This window comes from Pelodiscus sinensis, chromosome 14, assembly GCF_052426305.1.
Source record: "Pelodiscus sinensis isolate ZL-2025 chromosome 14, ASM5242630v1, whole genome shotgun sequence".
Taxonomy (NCBI): Eukaryota; Metazoa; Chordata; order Testudines; family Trionychidae; genus Pelodiscus; species Pelodiscus sinensis.
The window spans coordinates 1,389,709-1,411,919 of NC_143065.1; the positions used below are offsets into that span (position 1 = coordinate 1,389,709).

Here is a 22,211-nt window from a genome sequence, read left to right on the forward strand (position 1 = left end):
TTGTTGGCACAGCGCGGCAGTCTAGATGGGACTCTGCCGACCCCAGAACCCTTCGTCAGCAGATCCTTTATGCCTTGTGAAACGAGACTTACAGGATCTGCCGACGAAGGGTTCTGGGGTCGGCAGATCTCCGTTTAGACTGCCACGCTGTGCCGACAATCAGCTGATCGGCACAGCACAGCGGCCATTTTGATTTAAATGAAGAGGAGATTATTTAAATCGCAGCTTCATTTCCCTTTGCCATCCTGCCTAATCTACATGGCTCTGTCGACGGAGCCATGTAGTCTAGACACACCCTTTGTCTTACCTGGGCCAACATGATACAATACTTGAAGACACATTTGTTAGTTGCACAGTTACATAAGGAAGTGTTGTTTTTTTTTAATGAAACAAAAATAAGAGCACCTAACATTTTCTCCACACAAAGCATGTTAAAAATAAGCCAAAAACCATCATGGCAGATGGTGATTTTTATTACATTAAATGCTAACAGATCTACCACCAGAATACTCTTTGCAGAGTAACAAATCTCAGAGGCTAACACAGTCAGCCCTCTATATGTAAAAACGAGGAATCCTGTGGCACCTTAAAAACTTACTGATTTATTTGGGCATAAGTTTTCATGGATCAATACCATTTCAGTTATGAATGAGCCTGTAACGTGCCACAAAACTCCTTGTTTTTATTCTTTGTAGAGTGATAAAAATGATAAATGGCATCTAATGGCAATGAACATGTTTGCAAATTCAGAATTTTAAATAGTGGACAAATGCACTGAAATGAAGTATGACTTTCACTGTATAAATGAGGGAACCAAGAAAGATACTAAGAAAGAGAGGAACTGTACCAGACACAACAGAGATTCAAAATCCTAGCTTCCACCACATGGTTCATGTGAGAACAGTAATGAGAGAGAGATCGATCTTGAGGATCTTCCCCAATTAAGGAATAAATGTTCTTGTGGTAAAATTCTACGTTCTAGGTTCCAATCCTGGCTGCAAGCACATCCATGATTTACTTTAAACTTGGAAACAGACCACTCAAGTCAATGGAGCAACTCCTGCGATCCAAATTAAGCATGTGCATAAGTGTACTTTGTTAGCTGCTCAGAGCTCAGGCCATGTTGATGTAAAGCTCTGTAAAGCACTATTCCCATCTATTATCCTATAAAACAAAACATATGCAGTCATTTCTGTTTATTCACATTTGTTATCTTTCTGAAACCTTTACAACCTCAGAAGGCATAGAATAAACCATTTTTATTTTCCAGAAGATGAGACATAAGATAGAATTCAAACTCAATTTAAAACAACAGTCATGAGTTCCTTTAGGCTGTTCATAGTTACCACATACTTCTTTGTATGACTTTCACGTTATACTTTGGAAGCTGTGCAGTTCTTTATGAAGTTATTAGTTGCAAAATCACATTAGGTCTCAAAGCTGCGGACCAAGATAAATAGCATATTGTAATATATTTAGCAAATCAAGGAATAGACAGAAGACAATCATAAATCCAACTGGAATATGTTGAACCCTTATAGCTGCACTTTCCTGATAACCCCATCATTTTCTAATGAAATTACATTTTTTAAAACATGTAATTCCTACCTCTTATGGTTGTCAAGCCAATCTATTTTGATCTAATGAAACACTTTCTTCAAATAGCAGGAAATAATTCATGTGATACAAGTGTGAAGGGATGCCAGTCATCTCATGGAAATGTTACCTCTGAAACCTACCAATAACATAATACAACAGTAATTATTTGGCTGATAATAATTTTGGCAGGAACATGCAGTGATTGAGTTTGAGTAGCGTGTCAGCCCTCTGTCTATCCTTCTCTGTCCCAAACTGAGGTTGAGTTATCACCCATTCCCTGGCCTGCAAGCCCCTGAACGTTGGCACAGAGCAGCCAGATGGAAAATGTGAAAATCAAGACAATGAGGGGGATTATAGTTGTTATGTAAGACACAACACCTAATGTCGGCAGGGGGCTGATGACGTCCAGAGGTTTGGTCACCTCGCTATCTTGGATAAAGGGATTTCTCGGGCCCCTCCTGCATACATGGGGTTACATAGAGGCTGCGAGGAGGAGAAGTCTGGCAAACAGTGACTCTGCTTGAAGTGAGGGCAAGGCCCCTTTCCTGCCTCGACAAAGGAGCGAGCCCGTCTCATGGAGACTCACCCAGCAGAATCCTTGGGAAGCGATCTGTGCCGCCAGCGCCACCGCTCCGAGAGGGGCCAACACAGGGGAGACGCTGTCCCTAGGCCGGTGGAGCCCGGGCCCCACGTCCAGAGCCTCCCCACTCTTGCGTGGGCGGGTGAGGGGGCCTCTGCCCCACTCGCAGACCCCTCCCCCGTGCCCGGGCTGGGAAGTCGGTGCCTGCCCGGCCTTCCCCCTTCGCCCCGCCGGCGCCCCTGCGTGGAAACGCCGCGGGCTGCCCGGGGAGCGGCGGGGGGCGGGCCCAGGAGAGGAGGGGTCTGGAGCGGGGCGCAGCCGGGCTCAGAGGCGCCGCGGGAGGAGAAGGCGGCGGCTGCAGGCGGCCCGGGGGCAGCGCTGCTCGGCGGGCTCTGCCCATGGCCGAGGTGCCCGAGGCGCGGCCCGGCGGCCCGGCGCGGATCCGCGTGGCCCTGCAGGCGGAGCAGGGCGGCGGGGCGCCGGGCGGGGGCAGCTGTAGCGAGGATGCCAAGTCCAGGTACCGCGGCCCGGCAAGCGGGGCTGCTCCCCGGGGGGTTCGCCCAGCCACGGGCCGGCGGGGCCCGCCTGATGCAACCAGGGCTCGGACATAGCGGCCGGGCCAGCGGGGACTTGGTGCAATTCGGCCGGGACGTTGCACCAGCGGCCCCGCCCCGCGACGCGCGCAGGCGGGAGGCTCCCGGGGCCCCGGCCCGCTGGCGGGGAGCAGGGCGGGTGGCTGGCGCTGGAAAGCCGCGGGCGGGGGCCCGTCAGGGAAGCCCGGGTCCCGCAGTGAAACGAGGCGCCGCTAACGGTGCGGGTGGGTCTGCGGGCAGATGCGCGTCTCCCAGCCTCGTGGGTGACAGCCGGGCTGCAGGGACCCGCGGAGACAGCGCCCAGTGCCCTGCAGAGACACAAGCCCCAATAAAGCAGCCGAGTGCTGGGTCCGACCTGTACTCCGCTTCCTGGAGAGCTTAACAACCTCCTGAGCCCTGGACACTCAGCCGGCTCGTCTGTGACTAAGGCAGGATGGTGCGAGGAAATCGTGAAGAAGTCTGGAAAACGCCGACCCGAGTTATCCTTTGCCAATGTATTGCAGTGCGGAAATAGAGAAGGCAAATATGTTTCCTGGCTGGGGGGAAAAGAGGATGAAATATCCCAGGCCATGACTCACCTAGAGAACCTTTCACAAAAATTATTGGTTAGGTGTTTCCTTCTGAGCTGGGGACTTTTCTAATCTGATTGAGGAGGTGATGTTTACATGGCAAGAGTTGGGGTAGGAGGAGAAAGGAGGATTAGAACCAATTCAGTCCTTAATGCTGCCTCAAGGCACTAGTGTGTTGCTGTGATTGGAAGCTATTTCCATCATTGCTCATTAGCACAATTGGTTTATCAGTCTCCTTCTGAAGTGTGACGCACTAGTCAGCTCACCAAGGAGTTACCCTAGAAATAAATGAATCAAAGGCCTCATGACAGCTCAGTCCAACGGCTTTATTTCAGATTAAAACTGTAGTAATGAGCTGGGGCATTCCTGCCAGGTGGGGTGCCGGATGCTCTTAGCAAAACTCTCTGCTCTGGAAATTAGAGGGACTTAGGTCTACTACTAGTTTCTTGTCCTGACACTACAGTCTGTTCTGTAATTATGCAGCATTATGTAGATGAATTACTTGTAGGCACAATATTCTTCCTGTCATGTGTACATCCCAGTGGCTGTAATGATCTTTTGAGGATTGCTGATAATGTTATTGTGACAACCTGCTTTTACGAAGTACAGTTTGTGCAAATTTTATTACACATGGAAGCAAAGTCTGTTGGATTAACTGAGACATACAAACACATTTAAACATGAGTGAATTGGGGCTGTATGGTGCCTAACAATGAGTTAATAACACCTGAACATGTTTTCTAAGGCTTGGTCAAAACACATTCTTTTGTATTAGTACAACTGTTTCAGTTAAGGATGCGAGTGGTGGTTTGTTTTTTTAAACAGATCTAGTTACACTAGTATATCTCTGGTGTGGAATCAGTTATACTGATATAAAAGTGCTTTATGCCACTATAGAATATTCTTTCCTTACAGGAATAGACATAACATTATAATTGTGTGCACATAATGGGCTGGACTGATCTGAGCAAGCCTATACAACCTGTATAAAGACAATAAGACTACGCATTTTTTCAGGATAGACAATACCATTTTGGTTGTGGGGCAAAGTCTCTGTGCTGTGTAAAGAAAAAGGTGTGTACAGGCAGTCCCCGGATTAGTACAAGATAGGGACTGTAGGTTTGTTCTTAAGTTGAATCTGTATGTAAGTTGGAACTGGCATCCAGATTCAGCTGCTTACACTAATTTCGGTCAAACAAAGTTGCAGCACTAGAAAGTAAGACACAAAGGTTTCCTGGAAGGACACCAGTGGTCTTTCTAGCAATGTAAATCCAGGTAATCCATCTCTGTGAGCAGTATTATCTAGGCCAACTAACATATTCTTCCTCTGACCTAACTGCATCCACACAGGGCTTAGGTCATCTTGACCACAGTACACAGGAGGATGAATTTTTCCGAGCCCCTGACAATGAAGATTGTAATACTCAAATCTATTTTGGTGGCTGGGTAATTGAAAAAGGTTACCAATGTTTTTCTAATGAGAAAGTTTCCCTTCCCGTACACAGAAACAGCTTAACTGTTTTTGCTCAAATTTAAAAATGTTGGGGCACAGACTAAGACTGGAAATCTTCAGCCTGATAGGTGAATGTTTTGTGATGTTATGATATTCTAAAATAGTGCTTTAGAGAGGAAATTGTTTTGCAATTTGAGAGGCAGTAATTACTGTGGCTCACTGAGGAGTCCAATCCTGAATCCATTTAAATTGATACCAAATGCCTGTTGTCTACAGCGACTACAGCAGTGGCACTGTAGCTTAGAGCAATTCATTTTGCTTGGCTCATATAAGGCAGGATCACTTTCAAATGAATTAAGACAGAGATTTGTCAAGGTTAGAAATGTATCCAAACAGCTTAATATTGATAACCCTACGAGCTTGATCTCCAAAGGACACATTTTACCCACAGTGCACAGATGCATTTGGTTTCCTGCATGAGTCATCTCCAGATGAGTCAACCTAAATAAGTTGTTTTTCAGTCTGCCCATGCAGCTTTGACAATCAAATCCTTGGTAAAAGATCTCCAAGGAAAGAGAAACACTAAATGCAAGTTGTAAACATTATACATCTATTACAGGGGTCCCCAATGTGGTGCCCACGGGCGCCATGGCACCCACTGGGGCATTTATGTGCACCTGCACCAGTGTTTTAAAACAGTCATCTCCAAAGTGGGGTGCGCGCACCCCTGGGGGTGCACGAGATTATCGGAGGGAGCGCATGCCGCCAAGCAACAGCTGAGAGGGGAGATGCCAGGTTCGCAAGACATCTGAGGGAGCTCATGTGCAGCGTGTTCAAACACCCGTGCAACAGCTGAGAGGGGAGATACTCGGCGTGCTGTGACATCACAGCCTGGGACTTTAATTTTAAAACTGCGCGGCCCAGCTCCAGGCCAGGCACATGGTCTGGGGTCACGGAAGCAGCTGGGGCCAGGCCCAATCACAGATTCAAACTGGAAGGCAAAGGTGGGGGTGCAGGAAAAATAGGGGGAAGAGGTGGGAGAGGAAGGGGCTTGTGCTGAGGGGAGGGGGGCAGGTCAGGAGAAGAAAGGGGAAGGCACCAAGGGACAGGGTGGAGGAGAGACAAATGCCAGGGGGCCAAGTGGAGACAATGAGGAAAAGGGCAGGAGGGGAGGTGTCAGTGGGAAGGGGACAGGGTGATGCTGGGAGAGGAGAGGGTGAGGGCTGGAGGGGAGCTGCTGGGAGAAGGGGTGGGCATGAGGAAGGCAGGGATGGAGCAAGACGTGTGAGGGCACAGGGGCATGAGGGGAATGGGGGCAGAGGGTGGTGAGGTGGGCATCAGGGGCAGTGAGGGAAGGGGGAGGCACCAGGAGGGTGCAGGGCTAAGGGAAGGTGCAGGTGCCAGGGGATTCTGGGGTGAAGCAGAGGGACAGACACCTGCAGGGGAGGGACCAGCACTAGAGAGGAGAGGCAGGGCAGGTGTGTAGAGGGAGGTGGGAGGCATTAGGAGAGGTGGTAGCTCACATGATGAGAGTGGGGCTAGTAGAGGAGTGGGCAGAAGGGAGAGAGAAGTGCTGGTGGAGGAGGGCAGGGCTTAGGGCAGTTAGCAGGGCAGGAGTCAGGACAAGCAGAGGAGGATGAGAGGTTGGGAGGCAGCAGGCACCAGGGAGCTGATGGGGCAAGGGGAGGAGACATGGCAGCAGATGGTGGGGATGGGCAGTGTGAGAATTAAAGGTGCCATGATTTTTGGGGGGAAGGGTGCTTTTTTTGCTCAACATTTGGACATCCCCCCCTTTTTATTAATGCAGAATTTTGCTTAAACTGAATTACAATATAATTCAAATAAAAATTATCCAACTAAATTAAGTTTCTATCAAATTTACTCAATTCACATTTAGTATGAAAATAGCCTTCAATTTGCACATTTGATGCCTTTTTTCTATTTTTCTCCAAAGAGGGGGCTGAATAATTGCCAGATCATTTAATTAATACCTTTTACATGTAAAATTACCTTTTCTATCTTATGCATTCATATATTATGTAATATTATGTTTTTCGTATTATTTAATGTACAAATACAAAGTAAGCCTTGAAAAATTGTTGGCGCCCGCCCCACTCTTCTGAAAACATGAATGTGCTATTGGCCACAAAAAGGTTGGGGACCACAGATCTATTAAGACCCTTTTTTCTTCCATACAATCCTCCTAACTCTCTAACATAGATTACTGAACATACTATGTTTTGGTGTAATGAAAATGGTGAGTGCTTCGAGTTATGAGTACCAGAGTTAGAACAAGTGCATGAAGCTGATTGTAAATAAAAATGCCAATGTTCAGTATTTTATAAAAAACTAGCATTACCCATCCCGCTGTGATGGGAGATGTACACGTGCCCTTCCCTCCCCGCTGTTCCAGGGGGCAGGACAGCTCGGGCTGCATGGCCACCTCACTCCTGCTGCTCTGGAGCAGGGGAGGCTGGAGCCACGTGGCCTCCTCCCTCTCCTCTGCTTCTGGGTCTGGGGAGGCTTGACCCAGCTTGGGCAGTGGGGCCTCTTCCCTCCCCACTGCTCCAGGGATGTTGGGGTACATGCACTCTTCCCCTCCCTGTGGTGGGGTAGGCGTGTGCACTCAGCCCTGCTCCCCCACTCTCTGTGGTGGGGACAGGGCCTCAGAGGGGGGCGTGGCAGTAGGTGGGACTTGGGGCCTGCCTCCCACCGAAACTTCTGAAATGTTCTTGGTGACAGACAGCGTGACGAACACCTCTCCGTTTATAACAGTATAGATTAGAGCTTAAACATCTAAAGGAACCTCAGATTTAAAAATGTGTCAAGTGAAACCGTCCTTTGCCAGATAGAACTGAAAAGGTGTATGATATTTGAGATGGAGAGGACTAGCAACGCAGTAGCTCAGACCAATGAATCAGGAGGTGAGGTATCCTGCTTCTGGCAAGTATCTGATACTTGAGAAGGTAAAATGGGACCCGCTAGCTTTAATTCAGGGTTTTAATACTGTAGGCATGGCACTGACCTTTGTAAATGAAAAGCTTATTCTCTGAAGCATAAAGCTCTTCCCAGATTTTCCTCCCACATGTATCTTAACTTGGTGGTAGTTAATACTAATAAATTCAATGTAAAAAACCTTAATGGCTATATGTTTGGTACTTACATTTATAGTAAAAATAATTCCATAATGATAGCTAAGTGAAAATATATCTAGAGTTCCAAATACTCATTCTAATTAGATGAAATAACATTTTGTATCTGTAGTGATACAGCAAAGTGAGAAATGGTCAAATCTTTGAACTGGGATGCTGATAGTTTCCCTTTACATCCCCCTCTGAGGCCTCAGTCTAAAAGTAACTGTACTAAAAGGGCACAAAACTTGATTATCCTCATGGCCACCTGCTGAAGACCTGCCTTTCCAACAGGCCCCTTCCTTTTCAGTTGTACTTCCAACATCATCTAGCTGGCTGAAGGGTCTTAAAATAGGGATCCTTTTAGAATTGTTCCAGTATTTGCTTACTTGATGTAGTTTACGATGTTACTATGATGGCTCAACATGTAAGCATTGATTCATTCACAGTAACAGAAGCAGTGGCCCTTTTGAATCACCAAGCCCCAGAGCAGTTGCACCTTTTACCTCCAATCTCAGCCCGCCCCGCCCAGCGTTGGCAGGCCTGCCTCTGCTTGACATACTGTCCTAGCAGAGAAGCATTCCCCCTTACCCTACGAGTGAGCAGCCAACAAAGTGCCTCCTTTGAAAACCCCGGGAACTTGCTCCTTCCATTGAGCCACAATAGCATCATTATGCAGATCTTTAGGGCTTGTTGCAAAAGCCAAATAAAAATTAGAAGGAAGGATGAGAGGATCTTCTGGGGGCCTCTTCTGTTGATTTGAATTACTTGGGTGGCTGAGTTAATCTATCACTACACTTACTTTATGATCATTGTGATTTATGGTGCCAACAACTTTTTGACTAGGCATTTTTTAATTTAAATCTAAAATGTATTTGTTAGGTGTGGACTCAAGTTAATTCCAGGATGAGGCCCTACTGCAGATCAAGCCTTTAGCAGATAAGACACACACCTGTTCTGGATATCCCATGCTAAACTGCTGCAAGCTTTGCTATAACTTCTAGGAATGTACTCTTGGGCTGAGTTCAGGGACATGTGGTTACTTAATTTGCCCAGCTCTGTACTTTACACTACAAGTGTTGGGAGCTGTAGAAGGACAGAGGTCCATGAGAACTGGATTAAGAATGACTGCTTTGGTGTGATGACTTCTTAGTAAGAGAACTTTAGGCAAAGAGCAAGATCCGAAGTGGCTTTTGAAGGCCTCTCCAAAGGGAAGAAGAGAAGCAGAGACCTGTTTGCTCACATCCCAAACCAGTTAGATGGCTACTGAGCAAGAATGAATCCTGAGCAGGGATGTAAAGTAGCGGTTAATCAGCTCATCGAGTAGTCAATGGCATTTCCATTGGCTACTCAGTTATCCCACAAGGGGGTTAGCTCCTGGAGGCAGTGCAAGCTGGGACTGAGCAGTCCCGGCGCACTCTGGCTCTGGGACGGTTGCAGCTCTGCTTTTTAAAAGGTATTAGGAGCTGCTAGACTCTTGCTACATTTAAAAGGCAGAGCTACGGCAGGGGGACCTGGCCTGAGCCAGGACTGAGTAGACCCAGCTCACGTCAGGTTCCTGACCACAACAGCTCTGCTTTTTAAATGTAGTAAGAGCTGCCAGGATCCTATTTAAATGGCCCACGGCTCATGTCTATAGCACTACCCCGCAGAGGCTGGACCCACAAGCGCTTTAAATAGCCGCAGCAACCTTGCGCAGCTTCCAGGCAATGCAGTAGTGGGGAAGCCGGGAGCCTTTAACTGTGTTTTTCATTCAAGGCCTCTGTTGTGAAGGCCAACCTGTAACTGGGTTCAATAAAAGGGAGGAATTGCATGGAGAATGGCTCCTCCCAGGGTTATTAGCCACAATGGCAAGGGGGACAGCCCCAGACAACTCTGGGTAGAGGCTAGTTCTCAGCCTTGCCCCTTCCACTCTAGGTCCCCCCCCCTTCTGAGTGTTGAGCTGGCCCATGACCAAGTACCAAAATTCATTGTGCTCCCCCCCCATGAAAATTATTTCCCATTCCTGCTCTAACCCATCTCTCTTGTGGAGTTAGCATAGGTGCCTTCACTTGTATGGAAATGGCATTTGAAATGTGTGAAGTATAACCCTCTTCGTCCTGTGCAGTGTATAAATGCTTGTTAGAATCCTAGCTTTGATAGCAATTTGCATCGGATTTTGTTAGCTAACGAAAGACTTGGACTGGTTTGTGAACTGCTGAGGAATACTGAAGCTGGAACAGTTGGGTTTTGCGGAGAGCCACTGAACCAAACTAAACCTCGTATATAATGGAAGCCCCTTCAAGCCGGGGGATGATGCATCACCCCCTGTGGCCCTAGTTTCAGCACCTTGAGTACATGATTCAGTGTTCTATGAGATCTGCCTTGCAGTGAGCAGAGGATTCTGGCTCCCTAGGCTGACTGAAAAGATTCCACTTCTGAAGAGGCATCCTTCCGCGCAGAGAGAACTGACTGAATTTACTCACTGTTTATCAAATACTTGTGTAGAAAGAATCCGTGCTTTTGCTGTGCTGTGGTGCCCATGTGATTCTGAGAGTTGATGAGGGAAAAGGCACATGCCGAGTTGGCAGTTGAGTTGTTGAGATCCCCAGTGAAAATTAGATGATTGTCCCCCAATACCCATAGGCCTATTTGTCATTTTCTGTTCAGAGGAGCCCGGGACCAGGAACAGAAAAGTTTTATGTTGTGATGAAACTTGCATGTGCTTCTAATCACTGTCCTCAGTTTCTCATTTGACAGCCTGCTTTCCCCATTCCTTTCCTCACTCATGTTTGGTACATTTCTACAGTGAAGATGGACTGTAAGAGCCACCGCCAAATTAAGCTCCATGCTGGGATTGAAGGGTTGACACTGCTTAGTTTAGTGAATCAAATGTATAAAGTTTCCAGGACCGCGTGCTCTAAACAAGCATCAGCAGTTGGCTAACTTGATTTTTACTACTAAGGCAAATGAGAAGCAAGAAAGCCATGGCCAGATTAAGGTCAATGTATAAAAATGACTTTGTTGTCTTGCTCTAGCGGCGGGGAGAATGATGGCGACGACTTGGACCAGGACTGGAAACCCCCGGATAATGAGCTGATCCAGAAGCTTATAACGCAGGTTGAATATTATTTCTCAGATGAGAACCTGGAGAAAGATGCCTTCCTCTTAAAGCATGTGAGAAGAAACAAGATGGGCTATGTCAGTGTTAAGTTACTCACTTCTTTCAAAAAGGTGGGTTCATTTCTAAAATGCCTCTTAAAATCTACTTTCTCCAGGGAGAGGTCAGAGGCACTGGGCACAGGAAATGAGCTACTGAACAGATACCTCACACTGCTGGTTTTGGCCAGTTTGAAAGATTGAGGTGGTTAACCTCCTACTGTTGCATGTATTCTTTTCTTCTAAAATGTTGTAGAAACAGTCAGACACAGTTTCTTGGACACCTAAAGAAGTTTAAGTCCATCAAGCCTAAGAATGAAGGAAATTTGGAAAAAAATCCTTGAAGAACTTGCTTGGAAGGATCCAAATGGTCTTCCCCCTACCTCCCTTAGGAACTCCTAATTTTAGGGAGAAGCAGAAGCGTAGCTATAGGTGGGCTTGAGTGGACTGTGACATACTCACTTAGCATCCAGGCCCATCCAAATCAGGGCTGGAGGCCCTTGAATCTGCTGGCTGGGACTCCTGACCCCAGCTGGGTGCCCATTTGGGATGTGATTGTTTAACCAGTTAACTGGTAATCCTCGCCCTTGACAGTGAGGCTTATCAGTTAAGTTTAACCGATGGGGACGGGAGTAGTGCCCCACCTGCTGAAGGCAAGGGGCTTCTCCAGCCCCACGAGGGACCCTTTGCAGACCGGGGCTAGTGTCCATCAGCTTGGTTGCATCCTCTCCTGCCAGCGCCACATGCTGCTGCCAATCTCCAGCCCCAGCACTAACCCGCATGTTCAGCTGCTCAGGAGAGATTCAAATGCTGTGCAGCTGATTAGCAGAGAGCCCATAGTTATGGTTTTTGTTTCTACTAGTGGTGAACATCTGCACATGCCCCAGTGCACAAAAACATTCATTCCACACATGGGATGGGGAAAAAATTGCATGTGGATGGAAAAGATTTGCAGGAACATTGCTGCTGGAGCAGTAAAAGAGAGTGGGGGGAGGCACGTCCCCCATACTTCCTGCACCTAGTTTCTATTTAAGAGGGATCTTTTATTTGAAATCTAAATTTCTATTTGCCTCCGGCTTTCAGTAGCTGTAGAACTATAGTTCTGAGGGTTTCAGTGAGCTGCATTAATTAGTGTAACCCTTTTTCTTAAAGGTAAAACAGCTTACCAGAGACTGGAGAACTACAGCCTACGCCTTGAAGTATTCAGACACTCTTGAGATGAATGAAGATAGCAGGAAGGTTAGAAGAAATACCCCAGTTCCAGTGTTTGCTAGTGAGAACCTGCCTAGCAAGATGTTGCTTGTGTATGATATCCACTTGATTTCTGAGCTACAGGTTCTGAGCAACGATCAAGAAAATGGATGCACACAAGAAAAGATGATGGAGCATCTTCTCAAGACCTTTGTTACTTTTGGTGTGATCTCATCAGTTCGCATTCTCAAGCCTGGTAAGGATCTTCCACCTGATGTCAAGAGATTCAGTAATCGATACACTCAAGTTGGAACAAAGGAATGTGCAATAGTAGAATTTGAAGAAGTAGATGCGGCAATTAAAGCTCATGAAATAATGTGTATTGAAAAGAATAACGAAACTGACATGAAGGTTGTTCTAATAGGTATGAAGCCTCCAAAGAAAAAAGTTGTGAAAGATAAGAGCCATGATGAAGATCCCAGCAAGTCTCTCAACAAAATGAGATCCCTGAATAAGAGAGTTGAGGAACTTCAGTATGTTGGAGATGAATCATCAGCAAACAGCTCCTCTGACCCAGAAAGTAATCCTACATCTCCACTGTCTGGACGCAAGCCTACCCCTACAAACAAGTTGAGCCCTACCACCTATCCAAACAACCACCTGAGCCCTAACGTTTCACCCCGATCAAGCCCCTGGAATAGCCCATCTTCCCTGCGCAAAGTGTGCAAGAAGTCTCCATTGGCTGACGACGGCAAACTGAACCCTACTACTAGCCCTGAAATCTCAAGGAAATGTGCAGATTACTCTTCAGATAGCAGTATCACTCCTTCTAGTAGCCCCTGGGTTCAGAGAAGACGACAAGCTAAAACTGTAGCACAAGAAAAAAGCCCAGTAAGTAGCCCAATGCTTGCCCGGAGAATCCAAAATGCAGATGGCTTACCTGTCGGAGTGTTGCGGTTACCCAAAGGGCCTGATGGTACTAAGGGATTCCATAATGGATGCAAAAGGAATAAACCTATGAAGAATGAATAAATCTTGGATTTTTTAAACAAGTTTCACAGATGAATTTATTTTTGCTCGGTAAAAAGACTAGCACTTAAGTGATGGAATGAAGTCCGTATTTAATTTTTAAAGGTTTTGTATCATGTAGAGACTCATTTGTATATTTGTATTTGCACTTAATCTGCATTATTTTTATATTTGTGTGTGTTTGTTTAAAAGAGCTGAATATTGAAATGTTGTTTTTATTGCCAGGTATTTGAAACATATTATGTAACTGCATTTTTGTGCAAAGCTATGATTCTGAACAGCAGTGTGTAAACACTTGGTAATATTTAGCTGTTGTACCATAGCATTTCAAAGCAATACATCACCAGTCTGTTTACTAAGAGGTTTGAAATCTTCCTATTTTCAGTATGTTGAAAGGAATACTAAGCTGTAATGTCATGTCAGACACTTGTTAAATTTGTTTGCTTAAACTTCCAAAGATGATGTTATGTAATAGAACCAAACAGTATTTTCTGTGAGAATAAAAAAGTACTGAGTAATAAACTGTTTTCTAGGTACCAGATTCTAATGTTCAAAATTACGAGATAAGACTAAAGTGTGTGACCATCTTCTACACCAAATTGTTTAAATGGGTGTTTCCTACAAAACTGCCAGACCAGTTTCTTTGAAACATTGAATACCTACATCTTCCAGCCCAGTTTGGCCCAAGTTTAGGTTTCAAGTTTCACACGATGCGCTCCACCTATTCTGCGAGGACATCTTGTATATTTCAAGTGATTGTTGGAATTTAGAGTAAAGCCTATTTGTAAACTAGACCTTCTGTCAATGTGTATAGGCAGCCCAAGGGCTAGTCTACAATGGCCCAACTGTACAGAGGTGCTGTTAGTGCAGATTCACCATAGCAACAGGAGAGAGTGTCCTGTCAGCATCATTCCACCTGAGTGGCAGGTGAGCTTCTCACACCAACATTGTGCTGTTAAGAGCAGTGCTTAGATCTTTGTCACTTGCATCACTTTTCCACACCCCTGATTTCAGTATAACCTAATTGGCACCAGTGTGTTGAACCCCCAAATTTAGCTCATTGAGGACACTGCTCTCAGAAATATTTGTCTTGAAAATGAGTCCAGACAGCAAAGCTATAAGCATTCAATGTATTTAGATGAAGGTAATAGATTGTTTACTTTCCCTTAAGTACATGTCACTACCTAGAATATTTCCTCAGGATTGCACAGGTTTGGGCACATGGTGTTCATTTTTTTTAAGCCATTATAACTGGCAGGAGTCCACACTAGATGAATCATCTTATCTGTGGCAATTCATGTATTTATGAGAACTTGTCAGAGGCTCACTCTTCTTGTCAAGCAGAGTAATGTGCCTCTAGATAATGAGGAGTAACGTTAGTTCGAACCAAGGGGTAACATGCCAGAGAGATCATGCTAATGAAGCACGGGATATTTAAATCCCTGCTTTATTGACTATTTCGAATGCCTATATTTGCATCCCTAGTTCGAACTAGGGTGCAAGTGTAGACATACCCTAGGTGTCTAGCATTAGTCACTGCCAGGGGACTGAACTGTTCTGACAAAACATGGCCATTCTGATGGAAAACAGTAACTTAACATTTCAAAAGTCAGTTTCCTCTGAAACACATTATTTAGCACAAAAACTCATCTCTATTTGAAGGGGAGGCAACATATGCTTAAAAAAAAGGAAAAATAGGAAGCTGCTTAGAGCTGTAATAGTTTTTATTCAGTATACAGGCCTCAAAAGTAAAATTTACTCTTGTGTATCACTGATATTTTGAATACAAAATCGTTTCTTGGACTCAATCAGCCAGTTTTGCATGAAACATTTTGATGCAACAACGCAATTAGTTAGCATCAGTGAGTATCTGACAGCAAGTTGGTCCTTTTTAAATTCACACAATAAGTACTATTTCACAGCCAACCCATCAGGAAACTATTACTGGAAGAAAGCTAAAAAAATTCCGCAGGGAACACCATGCTATTGTTTAGAAACTGATTTATTCCAGGTGCTAAAACACGACTCAACTATGCCATCCTCCAACTGCAGTAGCTCACGTTCAAGCCAGCAGAAGGGCTCTCAAGAACCCTAATGTAGAAGCACCTTACAAACCGATTGAAAACATAGAACTGGACAAAAAATGTTGGAATTTTATGTAAATAGCCACTTTTATATTTGCAATATCCCTGATTGCAACATACTCAGCATGTTCTGTAAAAGGACATTGAGTGCTCTTCTGAGATGACATTAACCATTTCAGGGTTATACTAGACTTAGGTGACAGAATCAGAGCAATTGGAGAAGACAAAGACCTGCTGGTCTGCCAACCCATAATTCCACACTGTACGGCTGTGTCTACATTGGCACCCTTTTCCGGAAAAGGGATGCTAATGAGACACTTCGGAATTGCAAATGCTGCAGGGGATTTAAATATCCCCCGCGGCATTTGCATGAACATGGCTGCCGCTTTTTTCCGGCTCGGGGCTTTGCCGGAGAAAAGCGCCAGTCTAGACAGGATCTTGCGGAAAATAAACCCTTTTCCAGAAGATCCCTTATTCCTTCTTTCGAGTCCAGGTAACAAGATATCCAGACGGATTTCATTTCATTTTCCTTACCTCACCATGACAATATACTTCCTGGTTGAGAAACATATTTTGAGGAAACCCAGATTATGAAGCTGCCCTGTAGACTCATTTTTTGCCAAATCTCTGGCCTGCTACATCATCCGTTTGCCATTCAGTGGTTGCCTTTGAAAATAAATCACTGCTTTCAAGAACTTCTATTTTAGTTTCAAATTAATTACTGTAGTCTCCCACTAGCATTTCATAATGTCACGCTTTAGGGCATGTGTTTATTTTACTGATATCTTAATTCCAAAAAAGACTAAGTCACCAGCAACTACAACATTCCATATTTTATACACATTCGATAAACTTACAAATTAATCATGTAGACACCTTGGAACTGCAGCCTGTACATGTGTTTAATATCAGCTGAAGAATGAGAATGGAAATTAGAAAAAATTAAATTATTTTTATCTGGATAACTTTTACTTCAGCTATTAAATATGATGGGCATATAAACAGTTTGATCATCATATTTTGAGATGAGGTGCAATTATGCATCAATGGGAGCTGAAACATAAGTGTAATTAAGCGCAACATTTGGTTTTTTTGCAGCTACAATCACAATCTATATTTGGTTATTATGGGAAAAGCGCTCGGTGTCGTAATCAGTCTGATAAGTTAAATATGTTTTTTTACATTGCAAAGAACTAGCGACTTCTAAATTCAATGGAAATTTTGCGCAGTAAATAACCCCAGACTTCAGTCCTTTCTAAATGGTTGAAAGTTTCACTGAATACATATTACATTGGTTGCAAAGATCAATTTGAAATATATATGTTTTAACTACACCATAGTTTCTATATTTTAACTAAGCAAAATTAGGTCAATTCTCTATTATGGTCTTAAGTACTAATATAGCATATTGCAAATAAGTTACAATTTACTGATGATATTCTGCCACTTAGAAATGGTATCAAAGCAACATTTAAAAACTGCTCTGATGCTGTGTACACAGTGTGATGGTGTCAACAACATCAAATTATATGACCTTGTGAAAAACTTTGCGAATCCAGCATTGCAGAACATGCAAGGTAAGCATGGACCTGAAGAACTGAAGAGATAAAATGAAATAATTTGCAGAATTCACTTGGGATGGGTCCTGACAGCAGGACATTAAGGACAAAAAATTAACAGATTTTTTTTTTTTCGAAAATGAAGAGTCACAAATGTGGTATTTCCCAGTAAGTGGGTAGAGCGGGTTTTCCTCAATTAAGGAGGAAATTATTCTTCCTCTTTTTGTCATAACACTATCGTCCCTTTTGTGTCTGTTCATAAGAACACACATTTTCAAATCTAAACTTTTCCTTCCTTTTTGTATCAATGATCCACTTACTTAACTGGTGCACTTCTGTTCTAATAACCTCTTTATCAGACAGCTTTTAATGAGTAATAAAGCTCACAATACAGCTACTCAGTTTCAGGTCTCAAATGATGATACTGTTGCTTCACAAATCATAAGGTCATAGACTCCATGTTAAATACATTGTGAAGTCATTACTTGAAACTAGTTGTACAGAAATCAGATAAAACCCAGTCTCAGTCAACACCTAGGCTGATTAAATCATGTGCTTCTGTGCCAGGTGAGTAAATTCAAGGGGAGAGCATTTGGTGGTGAAATTCAGTACAACCTAGTTTACAATAAAATAGGTTTACATTCAAATTTATATTAGAATCAGTATTAATTCCAATAAAATACTGTGTTCTTTTAAAATATATATCTGTGAATGTAAGTACCTTGTTACACACAAAAATTAATCTATATTTGAAATAGTATGTGTGTGAACTATTTTATAGAAAATAATTGAACTTGTAGCATTATTTATTATTTTTTTTTATTATTTTATCTTGCTAACTTTCAGAGACCATAGTTACACCAAGAGTCTTTTCAGACCATAAAATGGACAACAGATCAAAAGTGTATCTTACTGATCTCGTAAGTATGTTTTTCTCCTAAATTGCACAAATATTTCTTGCTGTCTTGGGGTCTCACAGTTGAATCATCATCCTATTGAAGTCACTAGAACTGAATCAGGTTCCAAAATGAGGTTTTAACTATTTCTGTGCTCTAGGAGAGGAGGAGTTTTCTGATGTACCAAAATGGAGCAAATACAAGGAATAGCAAAGCCCAAGCCATGCAAGCTAACCTCGTTTCCTCTTCAGGTAAAATGATTCAACTCTTGATTAAACCCCAGCTTACTGTACAGAATCTAAGTAGAAGACCAATAGAGCATTTTGTTTTTAAATTATTGAAATTATTTCAGTTAAGACAAATGGGCCTTGTTTAATGCAGGGTAACTTTTGCTTTTTGTAAAAATAAGCTTTCACAAATCCATAAAACCTGTCAAATATTTTTATTAATTCTCTTAAAATTCCAGTCAGTCTTTTAAAATTCCTTGGCACTCTTTGCCTCTCAAAAACTGCAACCCAGGCCTTGTGCACAAGAACCTAAAAGAGGAACTGACTTGAAACTCACTGTAGTGAGAGTGACTCATCTATATCGCTGTCCAAACAGAGAGAAATACAAAAATCAAAGCCAACCACTATCTAGCTTCATTTGCTAGCAACCAATCTAATTTGTGCATTGTGCTAAAAATTATCAAACCCTAGTTTTGGCAGACAGCAAGAGGAAACAAACATCCAAGGTGGAGGGCTTTCCATGAAAGATCTGCCGACTGCCCCTAGTAAATCTGCCACATGAACAAACACACAGAGTAATTGCAGGAGCATATAGGTGGCAGAAAACTTTGTCAGAGAGAAAAGCAATGGGGTTCAACCAGGGCTCAATGGTTTTAACTACACTGGAGAAATTTTCCCCAAAATTCAAACTGAACCATTTTTCAAGCTTGTTAGAGCTGCAACATAGAAAAGGAGCTGTCGCCTGGCACAATTTTTAGAGACAATTTAGTTAAACCAAAAGGTGTGGGTGTGCGCGCGCATGTGCATTCAATATGCCCAATGTAGATGATGAAGCCATTGTGGCAAAGCAGCAGCGTACTAATACAAACTAAAAATTCATTTGCACTACTTTAAGACTATCTGATAAACTAGCCAAACCTTTAAAAGAGAACAAGGTTGTTTTAAAGAATGTAATACTCAACCAACCATAATGAAACAAATTTTAAGCCACATTTGGTGAGACTGTGTCCCCTCAAGTGAATTACAGATAAATCTAATGAGGTCCCTGATGAAATGAGTTCAATTATGGTCTTGCCATGCCTACAAAATCATCTGCATTTACTCAAGAAAGTAACATCATGGTCACAACATTACTTAAAATATGTCCATGCAAGGACAAACAGGCTGCAAATCGCTTCACTATTGCTCTATGCAAAACCAAATTCTACCCTATATGATCTCTTGTCTCTTTTCCAGCACTGGGCAACCGAATGAAAGATAATATGCATTATTTCCCCCTCTAATTTTCTACCTTTTTCCTCAACAAATGTGAGGTGACATCACTGAGTATATCTTCATTTGTAACACACAATACACAGACAAATCCATTCTCCTTTTTCACATTGTTTACATCAACATTTAAATAAAATTAGTAGCAAATAAATATTTGGGTCCAATTCTTCAAAGCTTATATATGCAGGGTCCCACTATAGCCCCTGGCACTAATCACAGGAGTAAGGTTTGTAGGACCAGGCACTTAGTACAAAAATTGTATTTCCCTTCTTCAGATTGTGGTCCTGTATTGAACAGAAAACAACTCAGCTACATCAAACTCATAGACTCCATCAAATCCTGGAGGACTGCTGGCAAGCCCTATGGTTAGGAACATTTTGCTTTCTTTGTGTCTGCCAGTTATCGATCTAATCTGTCTTCCAATAGCCATTAGTATTAGTAAGTCAATCATGAAATGGTTCTAAGAGGCTGTGGGTAGCATATAAGATGATGAGTCACAAATCTGATTTTACCAACATCAAAACAAATTTCAAATTAATCTTTAAAGCTATAAAAATATTTGTATTGCAAAATGGAGAAAGATTATGGAAATAACAGTGATGGAAATAAACTAATCAATTTTTAAAACATGTGCCTAAATAATGGTTTTGATAACTTGATTGATAAACCAGTTTATTTTTAGTTCACTAAAAGCCTACTTGGTGCTTTACAAACATTAAAGTCAAGCTCCCTGCTCTGAAAATATTTAAATTGAAAAGGGAAAAAAAAGCCTATTGTGATAGCAAGAGTAACTTCTAGCATGAGTCATATGTCACACAATAGTATTAGCATTAAAGTCAGTTTTGAATAAAGAGGTAAGCTAGTAAAGTACAAATTTGAAGTCATTTTCTGAAAAACAAAACTACCATCATACTCATTTCACATATTGTTTCATTAGTCCTTAGTGACAATAAGTTGCATGAGTAAAATAAATATATTTAGTACTAGCACATTTACCCAGCATTGCTCAGGTCCCTAAGGAGGGGCTCAGGGCAGGGGTCTAGGGGTGTTCAGGAGTCAGGGTAGGGAGTTGGGAGGTATGGGGGGGGGGCTCAGGACAAGGGACTTGGGTGTAGGAGGGTTCGGGGCTAAGAGTGTGGCGAGCCTCTGGAAGTGACAGAGGCAGGGGTAAGTATATTGTGTTAATGAGGCTAATAAAGTCACAATGGAAGAGGCTCATTCACAGCATCTGATGTGGAAATGTGAATATCAAAAAGAGGCAAATTTGCTTTTGTAGTGTGTTAATCAGTTAAGAGCCAATGGAATTCAAACCAAATGTGACCAGAACTCATTGGTTAACATAGCAGTGTTATAAAGTCTCAGAGGGGTAGCCACGTTAGTCTGTAACTTTAAAAACAATGAGTAGCCCTATGACACCTTAGGGTATATCTACAGTTCATAGCTATTTCAAAATAAACTATTCAAAAACAGTTATTTAGAAATAGCACGTCTACACTGCAGGGAAGCCTCAGAATTAGTCCGAGGCAGGTTTCCCTAATGTAGACGTGCTATTTAGATTTAGAGCCCCAGGAGGTACTGGGGAGGAATAACTTAGAATGGGGCCTGGTGAGGGGTTATTTCAAAAGAGCAGCAGTGGAGCATCTAGGCTGTGTCTAATCTACACCCCTTTCTCGAAAAAGGGATGTAAATAAGACACTCCAAAATTGCAAATGAAGCTGGGTTTTAAATTTCCCACACTTCATTTGCATAATGGCGACTATGGTTTGGTTTTGTTTTTTTTCAAAAAGGGGCTTTTCAAAAGAAAAATGGTTGTTTAGACGGGGATCATTCGAAAATAAAACCATTTTTTGAAAGATCCTGTGCTCCTTGAAGGTTTTATTTTCGAACAATCCCCATCTAAACAGCCGTTTTTCTTTCGAAAAGCCCCTTTTCAAAAATACATGGCCACCATTATGCAAATGAAGCACGGGAAATTTAAAGCATGGCTTCATTTGCAATTTCGGAGTGTCTAATTTACATCCCTTTTTCGAGAAAGGGATATAGTTTAGACACAGCCCTACACGTGCCTTTTTTCAAAATAGCTATTTTGGAATAAGCGTTATTCCTTGTACAATGAGGTTTACAGATTTTGGAATAAGCTGTCTGTTATTTTGAAATTATTTTGAAATAATGGAATGGCTGTGTAGACGTTCACATTGTTATTTCAAAATAATGCTAGGTATTTCAAAATAACGGTACATGTAGACTCACCCTCAGAGACTAACAAAAATATATAGTATCATGAGCTTTCATGGGTAAGACCCACTTCATCACTTGGAACTGACACTACTATTGGCAAATCACAGAAGAGACTGAAAAAGGGTGATTAAACTTAAGTTCTTGGGAAATTTTTCCCTTGGGTAAATTTGTAAAAATTGAGTTGACACATTCTTCCTATTTCACGTGAGCTATTTCTGCTTTATGTCTCTCACAGTGTGCGACCGATTCAGTCTCTGGGCTAGTTAGAGGAAACAACAGGAGAAAATGAAGCCAAGCCTGAACAAATAACCGCAGCTACTCTTTCACTAATCTTACCAGTTGAAATCCAGGATGCCTTGTTAGGTTTTGTCTAGTGCAGCTTCTTTCCCTCATCTGCCATGAAAAACATTCAGCCAATGAGAAGGAGTGTTGATTTTTACTTTTTATGGTACCTTTTACACATTAACCCTAAGAATATTTAATATAAAAATACACAGCAGATAATAATTGGATTGGTGCAACACAAGTGTCCTACATATGCCGTCTCCCTTCCATATTTGTTGGAGAATTGGTATAATTTTTAATGTGAGCCAAAGTATCTTACATTTTATATAGCTCCTTTCATCCTAGAGTGCTGTCCAAACTGTATACA

General features: G+C 42.8%; 1 protein-coding gene and 2 long non-coding RNA genes across 4 annotated transcripts; 2 read left to right on the forward strand and 1 right to left on the reverse strand.

Annotated features, from left to right (window-relative positions):
• Positions 1-1,237: 1,237 nt before the first annotated feature.
• Positions 1,238-2,327, reverse strand: LOC142818366 (uncharacterized). The gene is made up of 3 exons (XR_012895870.2): positions 2,186-2,327; positions 1,609-1,735; positions 1,238-1,440 (listed from the first exon to the last, which is right to left on the reverse strand). It is a non-coding gene; the product is annotated as an uncharacterized LOC142818366 (long non-coding RNA).
• Positions 2,328-2,471: 144 nt separating this feature from the next.
• LARP6 (La ribonucleoprotein 6, translational regulator) lies at positions 2,472-13,810 on the forward strand. 2 transcript variants are annotated; one of them, XM_075897741.2, is made up of 4 exons: positions 2,472-2,696; positions 10,943-11,138; positions 12,216-12,510; positions 12,679-13,810. In XM_075897741.2, the coding sequence occupies exons 1-4, from the start codon at positions 2,578-2,580 to the stop codon at positions 13,284-13,286; spliced, it is 1,218 nt and encodes a 405-aa protein (XP_075753856.1). In that variant the 5' UTR covers positions 2,472-2,577; the 3' UTR covers positions 13,287-13,810. The 2 variants fall into 2 exon arrangements, with proteins under 2 accessions (XP_075753856.1, XP_075753855.1); XM_075897740.2 differs by having other exon boundaries at positions 2,474-2,696; positions 12,216-13,810.
• Positions 13,811-17,412: 3,602 nt separating this feature from the next.
• LOC149523567 (uncharacterized) lies at positions 17,413-21,982 on the forward strand. The gene is made up of 5 exons (XR_016350624.1): positions 17,413-17,493; positions 17,773-17,846; positions 17,983-18,073; positions 19,597-19,686; positions 21,795-21,982. It is a non-coding gene; the product is annotated as an uncharacterized LOC149523567 (long non-coding RNA).
• The last annotated feature ends 229 nt before the right edge of the window (positions 21,983-22,211 follow it).

Coding starts and splice junctions, on each gene's coding strand:
- LARP6 (XM_075897740.2), top strand. CDS start 2,578: ATGGCCGAGGTGCCCGAGGCGCGGCCCGGCGGCCCGGCGCGGATCCGC. Junction 2,697..10,942: donor AGCGAGGATGCCAAGTCCAG/GTACCGCGGCCC, acceptor GTCTTGCTCTAG/CGGCGGGGAGAATGATGGCG. Junction 11,139..12,215: donor TACTCACTTCTTTCAAAAAG/GTGGGTTCATTT, acceptor TTTTTCTTAAAG/GTAAAACAGCTTACCAGAGA.